This window comes from Ochlerotatus camptorhynchus, unplaced genomic scaffold, assembly GCF_037179485.1.
Source record: "Ochlerotatus camptorhynchus isolate MF236.1 unplaced genomic scaffold, CSIRO-AGI_Acam_v1.1 ptg000116l, whole genome shotgun sequence".
Lineage (NCBI taxonomy): Eukaryota > Metazoa > Arthropoda > Insecta > Diptera > Culicidae > Ochlerotatus > Ochlerotatus camptorhynchus.
In genome coordinates, this window is record NW_027040606.1 from 1,061,900 (window position 1) to 1,088,767 (window position 26,868).

Sequence of the window (26,868 nt, forward strand, 5' to 3'; positions counted from 1 at the left end):
ACTATCTTTGGTCCCAAGCTAATCGATGCACCTCTCGAAACATAGGAAAATCCACGAACCCCTCATTTTATCTCTCAAACTATAGCAAAAAAAATGTAATATAGATCAATGCTGATGTATGAAATAATGATGTAATATATTTTTTTTTTTCTTGGATTTGTTTTCCGTCGATCTTGTTTTCCGTGCTGAGCACCAATGCTACCGACACCAGGAAGGCAGCTCCCACACCTGGACCCTACCTATCGACCCATCAACTCATGAACCGGGGACCAACGGCTTTACTTCCCTTCCGAAGGAAGGCGTGATCAGAGATGTTATGCCTCAAAACATTCCGGCGGCGCCGACTGGGATTAAACCCAGGCCTGCTGGGGTGAGAGGCAATCACGCTTACCACTACACCACCGGCGCCGCTAATGATGTAATATATAATTATATATGTATATATAATATCAGCCATAACATTTGATAACGGCACAAGCATTTGTAAACAAACTTTCTAAGGACCTTTACACGCGAACCAAAGTACGCCCACGCAAACCAATACCACTTTCGGAAAGGTGATAGTTGCCCCTATCCGATGATGTTGTTGGTTTGCGTGAGCGTACTTTGGTTCGCGTGTAAACCCTAATAAAAATTGTATGGTTAATTTGCTTAACGACGTGTTCTGGGTATCATCCAAACCATTTATGGAATAGTTCAATGATTGGGGTTATCATTCGTTTATGGTTAGTTTTTATTAGGGAAGGGCCTTAGAAAGTTTGTTTACAAATGCTTTTGTGCCATTATCAAATGTTATGCCTGCATTTTTATTATATTATTATTTATTTCAGCTTTATTACATTTATTTCGTCGTTATTACATTTATTACATAACACTACATTAAGTTTTTTGTTCTGTGTGCCCCTCGGCTCGAGTCACATGACTGTTAAAACATTTGTGAAGCCCCTTCTTCACTCATTTTCTTTTAGTCTTTCTCAGCTCTTCGTTCGGTGTGGTGGTGGCATTGTTGTGTGTGCAGTGTTTTTCCTGTGCGGTTTTTGCGACGACAGTTTGGCCGCTGTCTTCTGTATTCCGATTCCGATTTGCGACTGTGCTTGTGTGCCCCTGACTGACATAATCGCCCAGTCTGTATTATATTCTTCGACGCCGGGTGGTGTAGTGCAGGCAGAAGTAGCAGGACAGAATAAGGTGGAGGAACAGCTCGTAGCGCACAACACATCTAACCCTCACGGCAGTTCGCTTCCTGCAAACGTTCCAGGCAGCAGCACTAATCAACATACCAGCAGATCCCGCGTCATCGTCGGCAAGCAGGGAGATTGAATTGAATTCAATTAAGAGGAGATTCTTCGAGTAGAACAGGAGGGTTCGGAAAAGGAATACTATACTGTGATATATAGTGTGGAACAAAAGACCGGATTAGGCGAAAAAAGATGAGCTCTTTGGCATTGCGATTTGCGCCGCGGTTCGGCAAAACCACTGCTGCGGCCGTGGCCAACTCGTCCCAGAAGGTCAACAGCTACTATACCTACTCGAACCAGATCTCGCAACCGCTGGAACGGAAACCGACCTACACCACGGCCGAGGAAGCGGTCAAAGTGATCAAATCAGGTAAGTTCACGTCACTTACTTTGCCGTGGGTTACGGTTACTTGTGTTGGTACATGCCATTTTGGTATGTATTAGCAAGGAAGCAAACCACCAGAGTCACGAGCCTCCTTTGCTGTCGCAATGAACATTGAACTGCGGAGGCATGTTACGCAATCAGTTTTTTTTTTTGCTCCATCGCGATTTGTTTTCCATTCGAATTATCTATTCTAATAACGGTCGGTATAGGATCCCGAATGAGGTCAACTCAATGAGCAGCCTCTGATTCTGACTTTGGCCTAGAAAGGGGTATGTGTGTACTTTGGAACAGAGTTAATCAGTAGTGTCGGGGTCAAGAGTTCACTCAGCAATCAGGGTAAATAGGTATTTTCCGGGCTACTCTGAGACTACACTCGTTCTGATCGCAAGAAAGTGAAGTATTAATACCGATCACGATCAGAGAGAGTTCGCAAAATGAGACAGGAATTTCTTAAAATAGCATCAGAAAAACGATACGCGTAAATTAAATGGCATAACCAAAACAACGTCATAGCGGACTGGTAGTTTCCTAGCTAAATAATTCATAATGGCGCATCGGGTAAGGTCGCGCAGTTCATAATCTAGAAGTAGTTGCTGACATTGACCTTGGAATTATCTTACGGATTTAAATGTATAATCTAAGTTCAATTCAGCTTAGGAGTTGATCAGCACACTAACTGAATACATATATAATCTATAGCAGACACATAAACTTGGTTCATTATCATCAACCTACAAACTTCTGGGAGCGTTCAAGTGTACAAAGTATAGAGGGTCTGTGTACTCCGTACTTTGAACTTTTCGAACGGAAAACAACCCCATAGTGACGGAACTGTTATCAATTTGTTTATGTGGAACATACATTTCATACGTATTATTCCATTTAACGAATCAGTCAGTTTGGTTTGCACTTCTTGAGTTACATTGTGGGGCTCGTTCTTCTTGGATTAAGATTAACAAGCTGTATTTGTATCTATTTCTACTTGATAGGGCAAATGGCTCCAATGTTGGCCTATGGATCTAAAGATTAGATCCATATAATTTTCTTAGAACAATGCGCAATCCGAACAATACAAATGGATATTTTTGATTACTATTGTAAAATTGTAAAAAGATTCTTTCCTTCGAAATGTATGTACGGGTCCAATATTAGGGACACTTAGGCCGACATTAGGGACATCAACCCTATGTGCTATCAATTCACACTTGGCATTCCGGTTGATCGTTTTCAAGTATGCCGACGAACCTAATAAATAGACATGTCAATTCAATAAACACGTCTACATTCAGAAACGTGCAAGTATTCGCAAGAATATACTCAACAATAAAACGAACACGATAGCGGGGGTGGTGTATAAGGTAGTCAAACGAGTTTAGCCTGTGAGCAAATACATCAGTGCTGCAGCAGTACTGCATATAGGCATTTATTTCAACAAAGATTATAAAAAAAAAACAATTATCTATGATACCACTCGTTTCATCCGTTATCAGAGATAATACAAGTCTACGTTGCACTACTACATACTAAGATAGGGGAAATGGCTCTAATGTTGGCCTATGGATCATCGCTAAAAATCTGCTATTTATCAATTTTATCTAGATGAACGCGGATGGAATATTTTTGAACTATTGAAAATTTAGTCGATTGCTGAATTTATGTATGGGTCCAAATTAGGGGCATTTAGGCCAACATTACATCCATTTCCCCTATCTTATAATATCACCCGATACATTCTACTTGACGTTACAACGGTTTTTGCCTATTTTCTACAGTTTTCGTACCGTAACTTAAAGTAATCTTTATATATTCAGAAAGTATGTTAAAATTCCTATAAGAATTGATCAAGAGTTTCTGATTTGAGTAGCTGACAACGTCTTTATTTATCACACTTAAAAAAAAGTATCACACTTTCAAAATTTGCAATAATATTTAAGGGGGGTAAGGTGCTTTCATTTTATTTTTCAGAGTACAAAAACTGTCAAAAAATCAGGCAAAAACGTGGATACGCCCTGGTAGAATGTGTCAACAGTATCATGATGATTGCTAGGATTCTTCAACATTACACAGTGATGTGTAAATTGGATGTGAACTAGCTGTCTAAATGGTGCAAATTATGCTAAACAGTGTCGGTATCTTCTTGCGCACCTGAAATTGATGATAACTATATTTTTCCGGTCCGTACGTTTTGGTGCTTATCCGACTGCTGTTATATTTTTTTTTCGCACTATTATTATGCCAAGTCCACAAAACTGTTATGAACATATCTTCACGAGCATTGCCACGGCCAAGTAAATATACTTATAGAGTTTTTTTTTGACGTAGGACTACGTCTTTGATTTCTATATAGGGGTACACTTTGTGAAAACCGAAAGGGAACATGTAACAAATTAAGAAAGATTTTGAACGTTAATAACTCAGCTGCCCCTGGTCCAATTTCAATTATTTTATCACCAATCGATCAGAAATATGGCTACGCATCGATAACAATGCTTCCGAATGTTGATTTTCAACAAGAAACTATTGGAAAACTGGTAAATGTCCAGCATTGTCCAAAAGCGTCGAATTAACTAACAAATCCACCAATTACCTACATGCATATGCTGCTTCCCCAGCACAGTCGTCAGAGAGTAGTAAGTAGACGAAACAAGTCGAAGTGGCATTCGCCTCCGATCCTCGGGCGCGTGCGAATAGGGAGGATGGAATTGCGTAATATTTTGCACACTCATCGCCATATTCAGAACCAAACGCAAATTCTTCGAGATAACCACCATCCGTCGTCTGGCTCGCCATGGCGGTGTCTGACGTATCTCCGGTCTGATTTACGAGGTGTGCTGAAGGTGTTCCTGAAAAATGAGATCCATGATGCTGTCACCTACACTAAACACGCAAAGCAACTCATGAACAGGGGATCAACGGCTTTTCTTCCCGAAGGAAGGTGGGATCAGATATTTTATGCCTCAGAACATGCCGGTGCGACTGAGATTGAACCCAGGCCTGCTGGGATGAGAGGTAATCACGATAACCACCCGCGCCGATATCTTTCAAGGCGAATGAGATCGGCCCAAATTTGAGTTTAGTTATCTCAGAAAGAAGAAATAAAGTGCAGGAACTCAACGATGAGTAAATTTGCCTCATGTTTTCCGAGGATTTTCCAGGAAAAAATCCCGAATTTGAGAAAACTAAAGATTGGATTCACTCAGTCTATTGGTACTACTCCGAGACTGAATAAAATTTTCGACAATTTCCTCATTTTCTGGCAGATTTTTTAGGTTTTCCACAGGAAACCATGAGACAAATTTACTCATCGCTGAGTTCCTGCACTTTTGGCGATTATGAGTGAACTAAACTCAAATTTGGGTCGTTCTCATTCGCCGTGTACGCAAAAGGAAAAGAGCCAATGTCGCTACTTGATAGCAAACTACTCATAATAGGAGGAGTCTTTGTAGCTTTTATACCACTTGGTTGCACATCATTCTGCTTTAATCTGAAAAGATATAAAAGAGCGCTGCTGTATGGCATTAGCTCATTTTCGCTTCGGACGGCGTGGTAAACAGCAATAGCAGCAGAAGGAACAAGCAACAATTGACTGGTCGTGGCAAAGGAGGAAAAGGTCTTGCGTCATCGCAAAGTTCTTCGAGATAACCGCCATCGGTCATCTGGCTCGCCGTGGTGGTGTCAAACGTATCTCCGGTCTGATCTACGAGGTGTGCAGAAGGTGTTCCTGGAAAATGAGGTCCGTGATGCTGTCACCTACACTAAACATGCCAAGCGTAAGTGGCCATGATGTCCTCTTCAATAAAACGGCCCTTTTCAGGGCCATCAAGCTTACATCAGTAAAGAGTTGGAAAAGAATTTATCTGTGCTTGTTTGTCCATATTCAGAACCACAAGCCCCCAACGACCACACAAAATGCTCTCCAGAGTTGTAATCTTGTAACCAAACTTGAAAGCAGTGGTACAAGTGATTTTGATTGATTCTCTTAATCAACTTTCACTTTGAAAAAAATTACTACAAATTTGGTACGCCTACAATTCAAAAACGGAAAGAGCTTAGATAATAGATAATTGATCAATTAAAAAAACTAAATGCTCTTCACATTTATTCCGTCCACTAGCGGTCCTACGTCAAGCTTCCGTTCGTGCCCCTAGGCACAGACCATTCTACTTTTTCAATTAGAACTCGATACGTCAAACGATAAATACATCAGCTCATATTTTTTGTAGCTGAATTATTAATGAAAGAGAAAATCGACGGAGAGAATCATTCAGTGTAGGTACATTATTGGACATTTTACATTGACATTGAATGAACGCCATTTATCCGAATAGAACATTTCTCAAATAGTGTTTTTAACCGAATGAAGCAAGGGTCAGTCAGCCCAATCATTTTGAAAATAAACACATGAAACTATGAATGGTGTTCTATGCAACATTATAGAAAGTTCTGTCAAAAATAAAGTCTTAAAAAAAAGGGAAAAAATTTATTATAGAATATCCAAATGTTTTTTTTTTCAAAAATGCCTGCATTGAGCCATTACGAATAATGATTAATTGAAGAATAGGTAAATATTTGTTATAATTGCCCGCATAAACGCGAACCATAAATTTACCTTACCTAAAATGGTTAAAAATTGTTTATAATCCCTGCTAAACTTTAACTGAAATGGTTATGGAACTTTACATGAACGTTTAATGATAAAGTTTCAACCTTATGTATTATGGTTTTTTGGAACTGGACCTTACAAATAATGGGTTGTTAAGAACCATTACCATTCCAAATTCTTGTTTTCTCCATACATTTTCAGAAAGAGAGCTATATAAGAACGTTTTTACTTATGATTTGAGAACATTAATGGTAATGGTTATGGTAGTCAGTAAGGTCCATTAATGGTTTTGTATTATCGCTCAACTTTACGTGGAATATATCGTGAATTGGTAATCAGTAAATTACAGGCAACCAATTCGCGATATATTCCACATAAAGTTGATCGATGTTACAAAACCATTCGTGGACCTTAATGACTACCATAACCATTACCATTAAAGTTCTCAAACCATAAGTTAAAGGGTTCTAATATAGTTCTCTTTCCGATGAATTTGGAACGGTAATGGTTCTTAACAACCCATTATTTGTAAGGTCCAGTTCCAAAAAACCATAATACATAAGGTTGAAACTTTATCATTAAACGTTCATGTAAAGTTCCATAACCATTTAAGTTAAAGTTTAGCAGGGATTATAAACAATTTTTAACCATTTTAGGTAAGGTCAATTTATGGTTCGCGTTTATGCGGGTGGTCAAACATCACGTTCGTTAACATGTACCTCACACGGGGCAAGAGTGTCATCTCTACATTTATGAATATTTATTTTTTTGTAATCACAGTGGCAGCATACACTTGCTTAAACCGAAGACTACAAATCAAGAAGACTGGCAACTCTGCCAAAAATCAGGAGACAGTAACGGCAACGCCTCTTCTGAGCAAAAGTGGAACCTTTGTATGATGGTGTGTGTTAATTCACACACATAGGTAAAAATAAATAGCTGTCAATTATTGGTTTTGTTATGATTGTCGTAAAAAAGTGAAACGTTTCTTTTTTTGCTTTATGCTGACAACGCGTAAAATCCCAGCTGAAATTGAACAGAAGCGTAAGTAAATTTGTTTTGAAAATTAAAGCTATGGCAATGATGGTAGGACCTTCCACTTTTCTCAAGCCCTTTAGTGATGCATTTATGGGCATTCGTATGGTATGCCCGTTCCGCACGGCTTTGGCACCTGGCCACAGCGGGGGAGTTAAGTTGTAACGATCGGCAACTTGGCACAGTACTCGCTGACCATTTAAGGTGTTTCGCTGTGAGATCCTATTCTCGTCACCACTTCGAAACTTCAATTGCACAAACATCAGCTTCCTCAAAACGTACCTCATTGAAACTGTTACTGTTACACGTTTGCTTTACTGCAGTATACATGAAGTAGCAATTTCAGGTGAAATGGGGCATAAATTTCCGAGATTTGTGCAGTTGAAAATTCGAAGTGGAAGTGCATTTGTGGACTCTACAAGGAATCACCTTAAATGTCACTGGCGAATCCGACACTGTTGTTATCATTCTCTGGAAGAGGTCGGTCGATTCCAAGAATTGTTAAAGCATACAGACGATCACTATCCGGTGGTTTCATGTTCTGACAACATTGGGATCGTATTCCTTTAACCTTTCATGTTCATTTTCTCCAACATTAGATTCTGCTACGCCTTCCTTTGGATCGTGATGTAGGTACCGGATCTTTCTTCTGTTTGAATCCTTGAATTTTTAGCAGCTTCTGAATGCCGCCAATTCCTTATAATTGATTGCTTCCAACAGGCACAGTAAACAATATTTCGGTTCATCGTAAACAAGTAAAAGTTACTTTCACTAGGTATCGATCCAAGTTACAATCTTCTACTTGATCCACCATGACAAGTTTTTCGGTTTGGATTTGGAAAACCACCAGCTTGCAGTGATTAGGATACAAATTGCCGTGAAATTTTGTAGAGCAACACAAAAACAACAACGAGTACCGTGTTATGATTATTCGTTTCGGTGACATTAGGTCACACACACAGTCACTGTTATACCCCGTTCACATTACAGCGTATATCACGTGATATACGCTGTCTTGCAATGAGCATTCATACGTCTAGTTTTCACTGGAAATCCTATGTATGAGTGCTCATTGCAAGACAGGCTATATTACGTGATATAGGCTGTAATGTGAACGGGGTATTAATGAGCAGTCTCACTAACACTTATGCTTCAAAGTTCCACCTTTGATTGACAGAGGCGCTGTTATCAGTGACGTTTCACATTTGTATGGGAGAAGGGAACAGTTGCCAGTCTTCTTAATTTGTAGTCTTCGCTTAAACTCTACACTGGACCCCTTTTATAGATAAATTTTGCTTCTATGAGCCTCTATTTTAAATCAACACAGACGCTCCTAGGCTATGGTGCCCATTTGGTCACTGTTGTTTTTGTGTTGATCCAAATAGTTTTGATAACGTTTTGTTTGCCCATTCTTATTTTTTTAAAGGTTGATTTTTGTCCCAGTCTTGTCTTCTGTCGTCACTTATTTTGCCATTTTGTATTGTGTATTAACCCCAACTTGTCTTGTGTATTGTGTCAACTTGTGTCTATTGTCCTTCCCCATCTTTCATTTTCATTTTGCAGCGTTTGGTGGGGCAATGGGAGCGCAAGTCAATCCAAAGCCTTTATCCTCGGCGGGTAATGGCTGAATAGTCTATGCGGATCACTTGAACGCCATGGGAAAAGGAAGGGATTGAAGAGGCCGGTTATTGGGGGGTTTTGAGGAAATGACACATAGTGATGCTAGATGTAAAGAAACCGAAAATCCATCTCCCATCCTTTCACATATATACCAAATTGATATTTTAAAGCAATAATCAAAATAAACAGACAATACATGAAAAGGCTAGTTGCCAGTTGCTTTAAAGGCTAGTTGCCTCCCTAAGCGAACCCTCCGCATCCTAACTCTTCTGTTAATCCACTTAATGCTACTAGGCTATCTAAATTTTCTTATTTAAGTTCGTTTCATGATTATGATATCTCTAGTCTAATTTAATAAATAATTGAAATCTCTAATCTACCTACCATGCTTTATTAAGTACCTGCACTTGTGAATGTTATCTAAAATTTAACGTGTTTCAAGTTGTTTTTGACTTTGACCTATATTTAATTTATATTAGTTCGTCCCAGGTGACACCTTCAAGTGACTAAAATGCTTCACTTTGAAGTTAGTTTCCTAGCTGATTTTTAAATTACATAGGGTATATGCTTCAACTACGCTCACACGTTTCCACTATGTCGCACAACAAAAATACGTATGGTTATGTCACAAAAGAAGCGCGCCACAGTGGAAATCCCGAGCCATAGTTCAAACACTTATCCCAAATCAAAATGAAGCACATATAAGATTAGTTGCAATACCATGTACAAAAATGGTGTTTAACATTGTTCCCTGAGTAATACCGCAATGAAAACAACAACGAAAGCTTGTCACGCAAGTAGAAGGAGCACTGTTGGGCACTTTCTGAAATATTTCAATAGTATAATTTCCTTGCAAACCCAAATAAATCTATCTGCGTAAAAATGAATAAAATAAGAGTGATTTGCGGCAAAACCCGCCAGTATCGCACCCAACGTCAGTGCCTATACGTAAGCGTACTACAACGCGGCTTTCAAATAAATGAGTAACAAGTGTGATACTATCACTTCAGGCTAGAACTTTGGTTCTCTTATGCAATGGTTCATCAGAGAGGGGAAGCTCAGTAATCCTCATCGCATGCTCATGACGCTATTCTGTCACGGTATGAGCCAACGATGCCGTCTCCAACGCTCCACTATGAAGCATACGATTAGGCCCGCCCACCAACGTCCAGGTTAAAAAACTAGCCAAGGGGAGGGTTTCTATTGTCCTTCCCCATCTGATTTTAAACTCGTTCTGTTACTCTGTCATGACTAATTTCATTGATATATAAAAATATTAATATCAATTATAGGATAGTATGGTTATTTCTACTAATTAATTAATAATTGGCAATTACCTCTCATGATCCTTGGCTCGATTATGATTTTAACTTACCACGTTTTGATTATTTATCAAATCCTACCTATCCGAGTATGTAACTCACAGATGCCTTGCTGATTTCTGGTCTCTAATGGATTGGTCCTGAATTTGTTTGATATCCTGTTTGAAGAAATTCTATTCCATCTCCTTAGATTGAAATCACGTTATTTCTTTGAGTTCCAGCTTGTACGTGTCTCGTGATATTCGATATATGATTCGCCATTCATAACGATATAGGGTTAAAAGGGAGAAAAGCGTACATAAAGGTAGATTAGTATTAGTTGAACTTGATGCAAACAATAGAAAGAAGCATAGATAAATTAGTAGGAAAATAAAACTAATATATAACTAAAAGTGCAATGGATGAGTGTTAGACCCGGGATCATTTTAGTGTTTAGAGTTATGTTAGTTTTCCATATTCAGCCCTGCCGGCCCCTCCAGCATTATTTGCAGTAATTGTGATTAGATTATGCGACACTGCTACTACCACAAACGAAGTGACAGACGACTAACTGGCGAAGAAATCCATTTAAATAATGTGGTTCACTGTAATAGAATTTTCTTGGAAGCTTGTGCCATCATCCACCAGATGGGTTAGTTTTTTTGTTTTGATTTGAACAAAGTTGATTTTGTGTACAGTGATTATTTGACAGTGTGCAAAGAGTGCGTATCATTTTGTCATTTTTTTATGCATTTCGGTTTTGAGTAGAGTGAATGAGATAGAACCAAAACATTCTAGTACATTTGGTGAAAATGCTAGTTCAATCTAATAGTAGTGTTGCCATGTGGTACAATCCAGTAGTAGGGGTGTTGCCATGTGGTACACTGAAAAATTGCAATAGCAGGTTAGTCAACTAAGTTTTCGAGCCGCTCCGTCTGTCACTTCGTTTGTGGCTACTACTATGTTAGATGAATGACTTGTCAATTTTCGTTAGAGAAGAATACTGTTTTCTAACGCAACGCAATATTTCAATGAAGGTGTCTTTCAATAAATCAATCAATTTGATTTTTAAAAGTTGCTCAAAAGGGTTTAGTTGACACATCATACCTTACCGAAAACTAAAGCACACCAATCTTTATTCTTATCTACCTATCAACATATTTAAAACATCTTTCCTAAAACTTCACTTTTTCGCAAGCGCCTAACTGAAGATATAACTTTCGCTTTGACATTGCTCGTAATTGTTATTGTTATTGTTATTGCTCAGTTCACACCCTGGCTGGCTGCTGCCTACCGATCTGCACTTAAGCCAGGCATGAACCTACCAAAATTTAGTCGTGGCCTATGCTAGACCGTATAGCATAACGACTTTCCTTTCACTAGCAGGCTTTTTGGTCCCACTAGCGTCCGATTAGGGGATAGTAAGAGATTAAAAGAATAAAGAAGAGAGATAGAGGGTTTTGTTTTCCTGAAAAAAAAACGCCGGCTTGTTGTGCAACATCAGGTTTGTTCACTTTCATTCCGTTCCAAGGGGCAACGTCCATTGTCGTCGTACTCAAATACCTGGGAACCTCCAGAGGTGCACAGGGCCAACGTGAAAGACTTCCATTCTGGGCAGCTGCTTGACCTGGGCCCAGGTCAAATTCCTATCGGCTAGCTTAATTTCCTTGTTGACGCTACGCCGCCTTAGTATTTGCCTTTGCTGCGATGTTCTGGCGGATTTAATTCATAATCAAACGCTTGCCTGCAGATTTCGTTTCTATTGCTATCGGCTTCTGACGACATTTACAACTGAGATCCATTTGTAAGGCCACCAGCCACAAGTTTTATACCGCAGGCAGCGGTTGATGAGACCTGCCCTTTTGAGTGTTCTACACTGGTGGTGCGCAGATTCTACGTTTTAATCGAAGTTTCGAATTTTGGTACGTTAACCAATCTGATTTGATCTCCGCTTTTGTGTAAATGTCATATTATCATCGACCTTATAGCCATCACCTTAGTGTGTGACATCAGGTGTACGCTCCCCTTCCCCAATTGCAACAGCTCCTAGCCATGCAACAGGATCATTTTGTGCCCCAGGACAACTTGATCCAGTTGCTTCCAGGTTTATTGTTTTGGCGCCAGCCGGGAGAGACTTGGTCCTGTACCAAATGATTTCCTTGTCTCCATTCCGCTCAGCTACTCGCAATTAATTGTGATATAGTGGGCGGAATATTACAATGTGAGACAATTCAATGCAGACGTCTTCCGAATTTGCCCGATCGTCAGGTAATCAGTGGGTTATAACCTGGCACCTCTTTTTTTTTTTATACAGGGGGGAATCTGCTCACAGACACCTGAGAAGGAACTCAGGGTGTGGGGATGGGAGAATTTCACTCCCGACCCACTAAACCTTACCCTGTGCGCTTGGCCCTTGGCCTCCCCGGAACCGCCCGAAGGCATTACTTCGTGGGAGGGGCCGCTGTAGCGCTATGGCGCCTCTCTAGCAATACTCTAACGATCTGGTCGGGCAGTAGGTAACTGCTGCTCGACTCGCCACTGTCGTTGTAATACCGAAACTATGTGGGTGACCGCAGTCACCACCGCGCTCCAGTTCTCGGTGGTACCACACATCCTATGAACGATGTTGTCCGGACTGGTATCCGCTCCGCATATCGCTAGCATAGCGCTCGATACTGGCTCGAAACGTGGACAGACAAACACGACGTGTTCGGCGATCTCCTCGACACCAGCACATGTGAGGCAGGTGGGAGTACTTGCATGTCCGAACCTATGCAGGTAGCTCCTAAAGCAGCCATGGCCTGACAGGAACTGTGTCAGGTGGAAGTTTACTTCCCCATGGCGCTTGTTGACCCAGTTTGATACGGAAGGTATCAAGCGGTAAGTCCACCTCCCCTTTGTGGAGTTTTCCCACTCCAATTGCCATCTCGCGGTCGACACAACTCGCGCGTTGTTGCGCACCCCTCGAACGGTCCTCGCGTCATAGCACGCCATATCCTCCTTAATGATAAGGCTGATTGGCATCATCCCTGCTATGACACAGACGGCCTCTCTCGAGATAGTGCGGTATGCACTGGCCACCCTTAAGCACATTAGCCTGTGTGTACTCTCTAATTTCTGCCTGTGGCAGTCAATATCCAGTACCGCAGCCCACGCAGGGCCGCCGTATCTGAGGATAGATACTACGACCCCAGCGAGGAGCCTGCGCTTACTGGCATTCACTGCCGAGCTGTTTGACATCATACGGGATAATGCCCCCACAGCCATAGACGCTCTCTTGCAGGCGTACTCGACGTGGCAGCCGAAGCTGAGCTTATCGTCGAGCATGACCCCCAAGAGTTTTAGAGAGCGCACAGACCTAATTGTGCTTCCGCCGACTGTCAACGTTGCATGCTGTACTGACATGCGATTGTTGACTACGACCACTTCCGTCTTGTGATGGGCGAGCTCCAGTTTCCTGGTTCTCATCCATTCCTCCACAAGCCTGACGCAGTGGGCCGCTATCAGCTCTACCTCCTCGAGGGATTCCCCGCAGACTACCAGCGTGACATCGTCGGCAAAACCTACAATTTTCACGCCTACCGGGAATTTTATCCTCAACAGTCCATCGTACATGACGTTCCATAACACCGGGCCCAGGATGGAGCCTTGTGGCACACCTGCGGTGACTCTAACGCATTTTTCGCCATCTTCTGTGTCGTACGTCAACACACGATTCTGGAAGTAGCTTTCCAGAATCTTATACAGCCCTCCGGGAATTTGGAGCTGGTGTAGCGAGCGGGCTATCGCCCCCCAGCACGCGCTGTTGAACGCGTTCTTCACGTCTAAGGTTAGCACCGCGCAGTAGCGAATGCCCCTTCGTTTCCGATGGACCACCTCTGCCGTCTGGATGACGTCGCGGATGGCGTCCACCGTGGATCTGCCCTTTCGGAACCCGTACCTGGCACCTCTTAGCCAGCACTATGCTACGAAGCGGACCGGAAGTTTCAATGAACAACCTCCCCCGACTTTCGCTATTGACATTGCTCGTAATTAACAAATATTCTAAATAGAAAGATTTATTATACAACTTAAAAGGCTAGTTGCCTCCCTAAGCGGACCCCCCGCGTCTTATCTCTTATGTTAATTGACTTTCTGAATTTTCTTATTGAAATTCATTTAATAAATAACTGAAATCTCTAATCTACCTAAACCCCTCCCCTTGGCTAGTTTTTGGAGTGTTGGAGACGCATAAACCCACCGTCTCCAACACTCCACTAGCATGAAATTAAGCCCGCCCACCAACAGCAAGGTGCAAAAACTAGCCAAGGGGAGGGCAGTAAAATAAGTAGAATATTTAGGGAGGAATCCAAACTGTTTTTTCTCTACGGTTGTTTCGCGTGGCGTTCACAATTTGCGCGATTTTCGTATCTTACGTAATTTAGATTTTTAAGCTCTAAACGGTTTTACTGACTCGAGGTCCTACGTCTACGGAGCTTACGCAGAAGTGATACGCAATTCGGTAGAGCTTGTCAAACGCTTTTCAGCTTATGTAGTATAGAATTTGTTCGTTGCGGTCGCGAAATCTTGAAATGATGGATACGTTCTTTAAATTAACTAATTTGAAACAAAGCTCAGTAGTAAATAAGGGCAACCCTAAGTTTGCACCTTTAGAATCGATAAAACGATCCATAAAATATTGAAAAATGTTCCATTAAAAACATCCAAATGATCCATAAAACATCGGATAAAATCCCTAAAAAAGTGTGGATGATCCATAAAAATATCAATATTATCAATATTTTATGTGAAATTTAGTAACACAATTGTAAAAATGTACCACTAAATTTCTAAATAATGAGCATTGGAATTGTATGAATTACCCTTAAACATATTGCAATTGATCCATAAAACATTCAGCAATGAACTTTAAACTAAAGAAAGTGATCCATAAAAAATCAAGTTTGCACACTTAAAAATATAGGCATGATCCTAGGGGAAGGACGGCTCCAAGTATCAGCATCAATACCGATGGTGGAAATATTAAATATTTTAATATGTGTGATATTTGCGAATCTTACACCTAGTCTGACAGTTGTTTTTTTTTGGTTTAAAGAGTACATTTGACATTCGTTTAATCAAAAAAAATTAAAGGGTTGTGTCCTAGACACGACCGCAGTATGACGTAGAACCACACAAAATTGATGTTTTTCATGCATTTTTGACTATTATACTTTATCTTAAAATTTTCAAGTATTTCAATGTTTCGGTTATGGTTGACTCAAAACAATTTACACATTTTTCTTGACAAATATCCATGTGAAATTCCACATGATTTTCATTTGACCACACATAAACAGAATCCACTCAGAAGTACATATGAAATTTACACGCAAATGAATAGTATGTGTGGTCACGTATGGTTTTTATATGTACATATATTAAGTATGTGGCCGACACATAGATATTGATTTGTTGATCACGTTGCAACAACTCATGTGTGGGACACATAAAAACAATATTTGAAATTTTGTTAGTGTTCAATGTTGGTTCAAGTATTTTTCCTGGAATGTAATAAATAATGAAAGTTCAAATGTATGGTCCTAAACAAGCCGTTACATATTTTGGCGTAGACACTGGTAACTGTTTGAATTTCCATTATATGCAATTAAGTTTTAAAATCAACTCTTTTAATTTTATTTGTGTTTTGGTGTGGGAAGAAATTAAGGGAAAAACTTCCGTTTTTACTAATAATTGTGATTTAAAATTTATTATTATATTGATACATAATAGAGATCGTCCAAGTCTATGTCTTTTTCAGATTATTGTTGAGGGGGGTTAGGAGAGGTTGTTGATGGGGGGGGAGGGTAGGAAAGGTTGTTTATGGGGAAGGGGGGTAGGAAAGGTTGTTGATGAATGTGCGGAGGGGGGGTAGGAGAGGTTGTTGAGGGGGGAAGATTGTTGTGAAGGGGGGAGGGGAGGGGTTAATGTGAAAGGGGGAGGGGGTTTACATATATTGCATTTCCTCATTGTGGTCACACCGTGATCCACCTTAAGCCGCTGATTTAGTCCTGCTTACTGCTGCTAGGACCAAGTGCCACGCCGTCCGAAGCGACAATGAGCAAAAGCATGACAGCAGCGCTGTTTTATATCTTTTCAGGTTCAGAACCTGATAGGATTTCCCGCAGTTTTTTTATGAATGGGGCGGAGCAAAAAGTTTCTTTTGTGCAGAATATGTAATAAAGGATGGACTTTGTATGTTAATATAATTGCATATATAGAGGTACCAGATATGTTTTACAGTCAGTTGTTGGTAATTCATCGAGTGTATGTCTCCTATTAAGCAATATTTTTTTTTTGAAAATGTTGGCTCTGCATGTAAAAAATTAATTGTTCATACATTATTGGGGTTTTGCTTAAAATTTATTTCTCGAAAAAAAAAATGATCGTCATGCATAGTCCATGTCTTTTTTGGGTTATTGTAAAGGGGGTGGGGAGGGGGTTGTTAAGGGGGAGGGGAGGGGGTTGTTAAGCGGGAGGGAGTTTTGCATGCACGTTTTTACAAGTATCATTCATTGTGGTGGACACGCCGTGCTTGATGCAGGACCTAGCGTCACGCCGTCCAAAGCGGTAATGAGCAATGGCATAAGAGCAGCGCTCATTTATATCTTTTCAGGTTCAAGCAGAATGATGTGCAACCAAGTGGTATTCGTTTATGATGACTGGGTTTGGGAAAAAGGCTTATTTCATGAAATCAGTGATAAAATTATCATTTGTACATTTTCAATAGTTTAATTACAGAAAAATTGGAAAAATATTTATTTCAACAGGTTCGTAATGTAATATCCTATCGATTGGCGTATTTGGATTTTAATTTCATCTATAAATGACAAAGTTACAAGCGTTCAAAACCTAACACTCCTTTACCACACATATTTTTTGACTTGCACCCCAGTATAGTCGACAAAGACGTAGTTCTACGTCAAAATGGATTTCACACGAGAGTCAAGTCTTTCCTTGATGATCTTGCTGGCCAGGGGCACCAAAATCAACTCCTTGTTCTGATAAATTTGGCATTCTTTGGTAGCTGATCTCAGTGCACATAATCTGGGGCACTTCCGTTCCCAGGAAATAATCATTAATTTTCACGAGTTCTTCATTGTCTGCAATCCAATGTTCAGTCCTCCGATGGAACGGGAATCGACTGACTACGGTGCCCCTGTAAACGGAGTCCCATAGTGATATTTCCGTGGTCGTAATACATTCGCCATGAGCCTGCAATTTGGAGAGATTTGCTGCTGGGGGAACTTGCCTATAGTCGAGTGCCGTTTTTATCATCAAAAAAGCCGAAGGCGAAAGAGATCAGAGCTATCGAAAACAAAAATCTAGGCAAACATGATGAAACAGAAAGCTGCAGGTAACATAAACAACAACGGTGAAACGTCATTGAGTGTATGCGTTAAAGCTACACTGTTATTTTTTTTTACTTTGTAGCTTTCCACTTGACAGTTAATATCATTAATATTTATACTAAAAACTATAATAACTACCAATATGAGCAATTTCTACACCAAATATTACTTCATATCAAGTTGTACTCCCCCTAGGCATGATCCATAAATTAGACGTATATTATTCATGTTTAGGACACTATTTTTTTAAATGTTGATCCATAAACCTTGAAAAATTGCTCCACTGCTTATCTACTTATATTTACTGTCCTGCCCGTGTATTTAAGGTAGATGTGCAAAGCGACGGACAAGCGTCTAGAATTAGCTTCCAAAAGAAGGTTCTATAATAATTTTCTTAAGAAGCTTCCTATGGAAGCTTCATTTAGAAACTTAGAAGTTTATTCTAGTCGCTCGCCCATCGTTCTGCTCTTCTGACAAAAAAAAACACGGGCAGAACATTAAACCTGAGTAGCTACGCAGTAATGTAGCAATTTTCCAAGGTTTATTGATCAAATTAAAAAAAAACATATGTATATAGACCGAGGGGAGCGACTCTAGCTACGATGCAGGAATAATTGTGTTTTGTTTCGGCTAGCTGCGTGCACGCTGAGTAGATAGAAAGAAGATTGATGACGATTCTGAAGATTTCCTGTAAAAAGATGAGGTGCGATGCAAGTAGATGTGAGAAATGAAAGAATATTTTTCGAAGATTGATTCGCTAGTGGTAGATATGTTGAGCATCTAGAATTGCGATTTGGATGTGTCGCTCCCCTCGATATAGACTATAATTGGAACACACCAAAATAAAGGGTGATACAGTCAAAATTTGGTCAATATCAACTTGACGTATTTCTTTCAATTTTGCATTTAAAAAACCTGAACACCCCTCATTTTGAAGGTGTGTGTGTGTAGAATGTTGCTCCTATTTTGATTTTGGAATTCACTCTTCAGTTGTCAAAATGCCGTCCAAGCAAGAAGAGCAGCGTATCAAAATTTTGCTCGCGCATCGCGAAAATCCGAGCTACTCGCACGCAAAGTTGGCAAAATCGCTAAAAGTTGCCAAATCAACCGTTACAAATGTATTTAAAGTGTTTGGGGAACGTTTGTCGACAGTCAGGAAGTCTGGATCGGGGGGATATCGAAAACCGGAAGCCGCTGAGACGACAAAGAGAGTTGCCGGTAGTTTCAAGCGAAACCCTAACCTCTCTCTCCGAGATGCCGCAAATAAGCTGGATGTATCGTCTACAACCGTGCATCGAGCCAAAAAACGAGCCGGACTATCGACTTACAAGAAGGTAGTGACTCCAAATCGCGATGATAAACAAAATACGACGGCCAAAGCGCGATCCCGGAGGCTGTACACGACGATGCTGACGAAGTTTGACTGCGTGGTAATGGACGACGAAACCTACGTCAAAGCCGACTACAAGCAGCTTCCGGGACAGGAGTTTTATACGGCAAAAGGAAGGGGAAAGGTAGCAGATGTTTTCAAGCACATGAAACTGTCAAAGTTCGCAAAGAAATATCTGGTTTGGCAAGCCATCTGTACCTGTGGCTTGAAAAGCAGCATTTTCATAGCATCCGGGACTGTCAACCAAGAAATTTACGTGAAAGAGTGTTTGAATAAACGTCTGCTGCCTTTCCTGAAGAAACACGGTTGTTCCGTACTGTTTTGGCCGGATTTGGCATCTTGCCATTACGGTGAAAAGGCCATGGAGTGGTACGCCGCCAACAACGTGCAGGTGGTTCCCAAGGACAAGAACCCTCCCAACACGCCAGAGCTCCGCCCAATTGAGAAATACTGGGCTATTGTCAAGCGGAACCTAAAGAAGACCAAAAAAACTGCTAAGGGCGAGCAGCAGTTCAAGGCAAACTGGCTTTCTGCGGCGAAGAAGGTGGACAAGGTGGCTGTACAAAATCTGATGGCAGGGGTCAAGCGTAAGGCCCGGCAATTCGGATTTGGAAAAGCGGAAGCCTAACTGAATATTTTTCCTGAATTTTATACTAATTGAACTTGAAAAAGAAATTTAATTTGATTTTTTAAATAAACGATTTCACCGATTTACACGCGTTTTCCCTTGACCAAATTTTGACCGTATCACCCTTTAAGCACGTCTACCAACAACTGGAACACCTACCCTAGGTATGATCCATAAAATTAACATTTATTTTTCATTTTTTCTTAAGAAGATTATTATAGAAGCTTCTTTTGGAAGCTAATTCTAGACGCTTGACCACCGCTCCGCACATCTACCTAAAAACACGGCAGGACAATAAATCTAAGTAGTTAAGCAGTAATGGAGCAATTTTTCATGGTTTATGGATCAAAATTAATAATACAGTGTCCAAAACGTGAATAATATACGTCTAATTTATGGATCATGGCTGCTCGGAATATCGGGATAACCCTGTACCGCCAAACCCAGTGACAACCCTGTGGGAGATTCAGAGAGCTACGGTAACGGTCGCTGTCAGAAATGACAGAAGCCAGGTTTGGTTCAAAGGAACTGTGAACTCACAGTTCCGTTGAACCAAACCTTAGATAGGTCGGAGTATGAACGAGAAAAAAAAGAGGAATTGCTTAATCTAGATACTACAATTTGATCCTAAAATCTGGTATCCTACAATTTGTTCCTAAACGCTATATACATGATTTACCCTAAGTAACTAGTAAGTAGCTCATTCTACATCGTTTGCGTGCTTAACTAAAATAATAATTGAATCTCTAAATGCTAAATCTAGCCTAATCTTTGTTGAAAGAGTGACGGAAGATAACTCTCGGTTTGAAAATCTCCTATCGCTTTTCATGCAGGAATTTCTCTTCCTCCAGCGCTTTCTTATTTGCGCTTTTCTCCTGCAGCAAATGGTCTAGGGATTCTTCCAGGCTGACCTCATTGGTACTTCCTTTTCCAGATTCGGTTGCGGCATCACCCCTCGCTCTATTATTTCTGCAAGGTGGTTTCTTTGGGACAGACTTCTTGGTTCCTTTTGCCACCTTCAGTATATTTGTGCACTTAGAGCACGTCTACGGAACCTCCTTTACAGCTGTTGTCTTACGAGCACAACTATAATGGGTCCAGAAATCGCAGACATCACACTGGACCATATCATCTACGTGGTCATGGCCTTCACAAAGCGTACAGTTTCTATCGCTGTTCTGTTCTTCACTCAACGGTGGTGTTGATCCCTCTGACATTCTGAGGTTATATCCGATGTTGTTCTTAAAGAATGTTCGGATTAATGAAAGCAACTTCCTCAGAGCAGTCTCGTTTTGGACAGCTTGAAGTTGAAATAGGTTTTATTATAAGCATTAAGATTGGTTTTGATTTTATATTAGTTTAATAAAACCCATTTCAGCTTCAAGCTGTCCAAACCGAGACTGCTCGGAGGAAGTTGCTTTCATTAATACAAACATGGCTATATTTTTAAGTGCACAAACATGATTTTCTATGGATCACTTTCTTTAGTTTAAGGTTCACTGCTGAATGTATTATGGATCAATTGCAATATGTTTATGGGTTATTCGTACAATTTCAATGCTCATTCCTTAGAAATTTAGCGGTACATTTTTACAATTGTGTTGCTAAATTTTACATTAAATATGGATCATATTGATATTTTTTATGGATCATTCACACTTTTTTAAGGATTTTCTCCGAAGTGTTATGGATTATTTGGATGTTTTTTTATTGAACGTTTTTCAATATTTTATGGAACATTTATTGGTTTTTATGTTCAAAAGTATGTTTGCCGTAAATAAGTAGAATATCTAGGGACACACGCACACTGGTACGCTTGGCTACTAATTTTGTTGTCACTTTCGCCACTGCTTGCCAGTTGCCAATGTAACTAGCTTAGTGCGGTTTCTTCTTCACCCAGTTTAGTTGCAAATTTGGTACCTAGTATTAAGCTATTTTAAACCACAGAAAGAGAAAGCAGAAGACACTTCAGATTTAAAAATAAACGTTCAAGTTCGACAGGGTTACTGCAGTTCGAGATCATTCAAACAGAGTGCTGTTGTTGTTGTTGTTTATCTTTATTCGTGGGCTAGTTCGTCTCTGACAAACAGAAGGCGACGATATGCACTATCTATAATCGCACATCAGTCCCGTATGGATTTTCGTCAATGTTAAGACAGCAACTCACCGCTTCGCATACATATGACGTGTTTGTTTGTTTACATTTATATGCTGCTTACTATTCTATTCATTCCAATCGACATAAATGTCCAAAACTGGTTGAAAGCGTTTTTACAATGCTCCAAACTTCTCAGGTGAGTGTGACTATTGTCGGTAGTCTATTTTCTTCGGTAACCTTTCCATTTGAACTGAGTGTTAACCTTCTGTTCTATTATCGGCAACTCGAAATCAACCGAATATTGTAGTGCGTATACATTCATCGAGGTGTTTTGATGATAAAATACAGTGGAATTAACGTTTAAATTTTGGTTGCCGGATCAATGGGTGCCGGAACCATCATTTACCCTACATGAATTCTCAAAAGTACATTTTTCTGAAGGATATGCAAAACGCATTTTAGAAAATTTAGGGGAGATTTGATCCCATTTTGATTAGGGATAGATGGGGCAACATACCCGAGCAAAGTCGGTTAACAAAATGAAAGCAAATCGATATTAAAGTTTGCAGTTCCTATCATAATGCAACGAAATTTGATATCATATTGTGCTTTCATTATGCAGTCAAGACTTTTCAAATGAAAGCAACTTAGCTTGATGTTCTGCTGTAAACGTGTTCTTCAAAATTTAATTTAAGTTCATTTGTCGTTGAACTAACGATTATTTGTTTTGCATTAGCATCCTTGCTTCTCACGCTGAAAGACTATATTTTATCAAAACAAAATACTACCACCAGATTGAAACATAAATTGAAAGTTGTAACAAATGTAACAAACAAAGAGTTACTGATTATTAGAATTTACAATTACAAAGAATGGATTATTTTTTTCGTTCGGCACTTTTTCATCAATTTCTTGATAGTTACTAAATATGTCTAAATAATTTTGGAAACGGTGCATCGTAGAATCATTGTTGAAAAGTACTACTTATGTGCAGTTTTAAAAATATAAGATTTGTGATGTGCCCCGTCTTCCCCTACATGAAGTTTGGTAAGGAAGAGCGGACTCAGGAACCTTTAATGATTGATTTTTTTAATTCTCTCGAGCCTTCTGACATGATCTCTACGTTCCTAAAAGTACGTTTTTTTCTTAAATTTGCCAGGAAACGTGGTTTCGAGAATTAGAGGACTTGAACCCCTTGTTTTTGAATATTATTTTTTAAGTACATCCCGTGATCGAATCCCCAAACAGAGTTTTATTTTTATTTCACCTTCATATCTCAGGATTAAGTGTGTGTAGTTCTTGAGGAATCAAGTCTCTCCTAACTGAGCTTTCAACTTCAAATCAAACTGAACAAAAGATCAAAAGAAACAGCATCAATTCAATAATTATTATTGATTCTATTTATTCACAGCTGCTGGAGCTGTATAAATTTAACGTTTTGGTTGAATATCCATAAAGTTATTGAGAATTTTCTTTCTGGATTTTGAGAAAACAGAGGAATCAAGTGTGTCCAATTCCCCATACCATTATATTTTGCAACCTATGATTACATCTGCATTCAATATAACCTAAGATGTTTAGAAGTTTTCATTCATTCCATTGCTTTCCAGGTGATGTCGTCTTCGCCCAGGGAGCAGCCGCCACTCCGATCCACCTGCTGGATGCTATGACCAAGCATGCCAAGGAGAACAACCTCCGAGATATCACGGTGGTCCATATGCATACCGAAGGTCCCGCTTCGTACTGTGCTCCCGAGTACAAGGACATCTTCCGCTCCAAGTCTCTCTTCATGGGTGGCAACGTGCGTGCGGCCGTTGCCGATGGCCGCGGTGACGCCGTACCAATCTTTCTGCACGAAATCCCCATTCTGTTCCGGCGAAAGCTGATCCAACCGGACGTAGCTTTTGTCTCGGTTTCTCCACCGGACCACCATGGATACGCCACGCTGGGAACTAGCGTCGATTGCGTGCGTGCTGCCCTGGAAAATTCCAAAGTCATCGTTGCCCAGGTCAACAAACAGATGCCTCGTACATTTGGAGATTCCATCATTCACGAATCGCACTTCGATGCGGCCGTGAATGTGGACATCCCCCTGCCAGAGCACGGTGGTAAGGGAATGAGCGAGACGGAAACCAAGATTGGTAAGCTGATCGCCGAAAACCTGGTCGAAGATGGTGCCACTCTGCAGATGGGCATCGGCAACATTCCGGACGCCGTGCTGAATGCGCTGCACAACCACAAAGACCTCGGCATCCACTCGGAGATGTTCGCCGGCGGTATTGTGGATCTAGTCAAGAAGGGCTGTGTCACCAATGATAAGAAAGCGTACCATCGGGGTCGCATCGTCGGATCATTCCTGATCGGTACCAAGAAGCTGTACGACTTTGTTGATAACAATCCATTTATCGGTAAGTTTAATCAATCCACTTCTTATTCGATCGTCGTCTTATCTTCAAATCTTCCCACCAGAAATGCTCGAAATCAACTACGTCAACAACGTTGGCATCATCGCCCGTAACCCGAAGATGACTGCCATCAACTCTGCCATCGAGGTGGATCTGACTGGTCAGGTTTGCGCCGACTCCATCGGAACCCGCATGTACTCCGGTTTCGGCGGTCAGGTCGATTTCATCCGTGGTGCCGCGGAAGGTTTCGACGGCAAGGGTAAACCAATTATTGCGCTGCCCTCGATAACCAACAAGGGACAAAGCAAGATTGTGCCAACGCTCAAGCTAGGTAAGCAATCAACTCACGCAGCGTGATTTAGTCGTGATGCTAATTTGCTAATCGAAATTTCTCCAATTCCGACAGGCGCCGGTGTCGTAACGTCACGTGCCCACGTGCACTACGTTGTCACCGAGTACGGTATCGCCAATCTATTTGGTAAAACGCTGCGTCAGCGTGCCTACGAGCTGATCCAGATTTCCCATCCGGATCACCGCGAAGCGCTCGAGAAGGCTGCATTTGAACGGCTGAAGACTATGCCGTCTCCTAACTAAGCATACACACAAGCCCGCTAAAGTCGATCGAAATGATCATTCTCTCCCCTCCTGCTTTTTTTTAAGTTACATGTTTCGTTAAACGTAGTTTTACCGGAAAACGACATCATTTTAAAAATCTTTTCTCCTGTTTGGCATACTTTCCGGCAAACCAAACCGAGGTTGTTATTTTTTTTTAATTTGGCCAAACCCAAATAGTTCAAATGCATGTTTCTGTTTTTTATATAGATGAATAATATCGTACTAATGCCTAACGCGTTGATAGCTAAAATTTAGCCAAGCCCGGTAGTTGAGTAGGAACAGAAAAAAAGGTGTTTGTTAGACCAGCCAGTTCTGGCGAGATCGATTCATACAATAATGAAGGTTACAAAGTTTCAACACAAATCAGAACACATAATTCAACCATCTATCTCCAAAACGTGCATTGCATAACTATAAGAATCGAAAAGTACACACGTACATCGTAAGCATAACCCGTACAGAAAATCAAAACCCTAGGAGCAGCACCTGGTTACTGCCACCGTATGGTTTTTGGGAAAAGTAAAACTAAGTGATTAATAAAAAAAAGCTACTATGAGTACATTGTGATTATGCTGAAGACTTAATTTGTTACTTTGTCTGTAGAATTCGATCACTTCCGCCAAACCTGATTCGTGCTTTTCCTGATCCTAAGCCCTTCATCAGGACTTGACCTGCTATACATCGCCAATTCTCAAGTATCCTATACTTCGTAGTTCTTGCTCGATATGGCACTCCTCTCTGGACCTTATACCGACCGGCGACCGGATTTGAGACTAGCACCTTACTGGATGCTGGGTCCGCAAAAGAATTGCTCCAGCTCCTGGTTCATTCTGTCCAAATACATAGGTACTATCCATGATCTAGATGGTCGAATTCACTCAGCACAATTATTTGGCAGTATGTTCTCAGTTTTTCGTACACAGTGCCAAATCACGTAGGGGTGGTTTCCAAACGACTGAACTGTTGCCTCGATCCTGCTCCGGTCAGCACTTCTCTTGAACAGTTATGAGTGAAGATTACGACATCACACAACATTATGAGCATCGGCGTTATATACCTTCCTCTTGAACGTAAATGTAATTTGATCTGCGTTGATAACCATACCAGTTCCATTGGTGCTGTATTATCCTGCTATTTGGCGACTACAACCAGTACATACCTGAATCCTGCTGTGCTCTTTTTGGGTGGTTTCAGCCTGCATGATTTAACGCAAATAAATGCTGTACCAAACACTAGAGTGCAGTATCGTTTCCACCCCAAACTTTCGGTCTCAACAAACCTTGCTCCTTTCATTTCCCTATGCCTACAGAATATGAAGACAGAAGCACATGTGGACGTCGTATACACGGATCTCAAGACTGCCTTCGACCGGGTTGATCATGCCATTCTACTTGCCAAACTTGAGAAGCTCGGTGCCTCTCAAGGACTCACACGGCTCTTATCAATCAGAATATTTTTCAAACAACTCAGGCGTTCCTCAAGGCAACAAGAATTTGGGACCGGTGCTATTATCGATATTCATTAACGAAATCGGTTTGATATTCGAACTGGCTGCCGGTCATTCTATGCAAACATGGTTGTGCGATGCTTAACAGATTGCCTGCGGTTGCAGCATCTGATTGATAGTATCGAAGAGTGGTGCTCTAGGAATTTTATCACGTTGAGTGTTTAAACATGCAATATCATCACTTCCCATCGCAAGCTAAAAAACCTATTGAATTTAATTATACGCTCGATAACCAACCTCTGCAGCGTGTGGAAAACGTTCGTGATCTATGAATTACACTTGACTCTACTTTGACATTTAAGCTACATTACATGGATATCATAGCCAAAGCTAACAGGCAACTCGGATTCATCATCCCCTCTTGGATTCTGGAGACAACCAACAATGCAAAACAACAACCCCGATCTGTTCTCAGCGGATGAACTGACGGAAATTTTCGTCAACTGGGTGCAGTTCGGACTAATAGTGGACAGAAACATCGGAGAAAATCCACTGCTCGAAACCGTAGATGACATCGACCGGGCGTTGGAAGGACTCCAACAGGCCATATCCGTGGCTGATGAGGCGTGTGTTCGGCAAGTTCCTGTGAGGGATAAGTTTGTTGCTATTGATTTCCACACCCAATTACTGATTCGATTGAGAAATGTTCGTA

General features: G+C 40.7%; 1 protein-coding gene across 1 annotated transcript; it reads left to right on the top strand.

Moving 5' to 3' along the window:
* Positions 1–1,010: 1,010 nt before the first annotated feature.
* Positions 1,011–25,286, top strand: LOC135699799 (4-hydroxybutyrate coenzyme A transferase). Its single transcript, XM_065220145.1, has 4 exons — positions 1,011–1,608; positions 23,300–24,097; positions 24,159–24,425; positions 24,501–25,286. Exons 1-4 carry the CDS (start codon positions 1,431–1,433, stop codon positions 24,686–24,688), a joined length of 1,431 nt encoding a protein of 476 aa, XP_065076217.1. The 5' UTR covers positions 1,011–1,430; the 3' UTR covers positions 24,689–25,286.
* Positions 25,287–26,868: the final 1,582 nt, after the last annotated feature.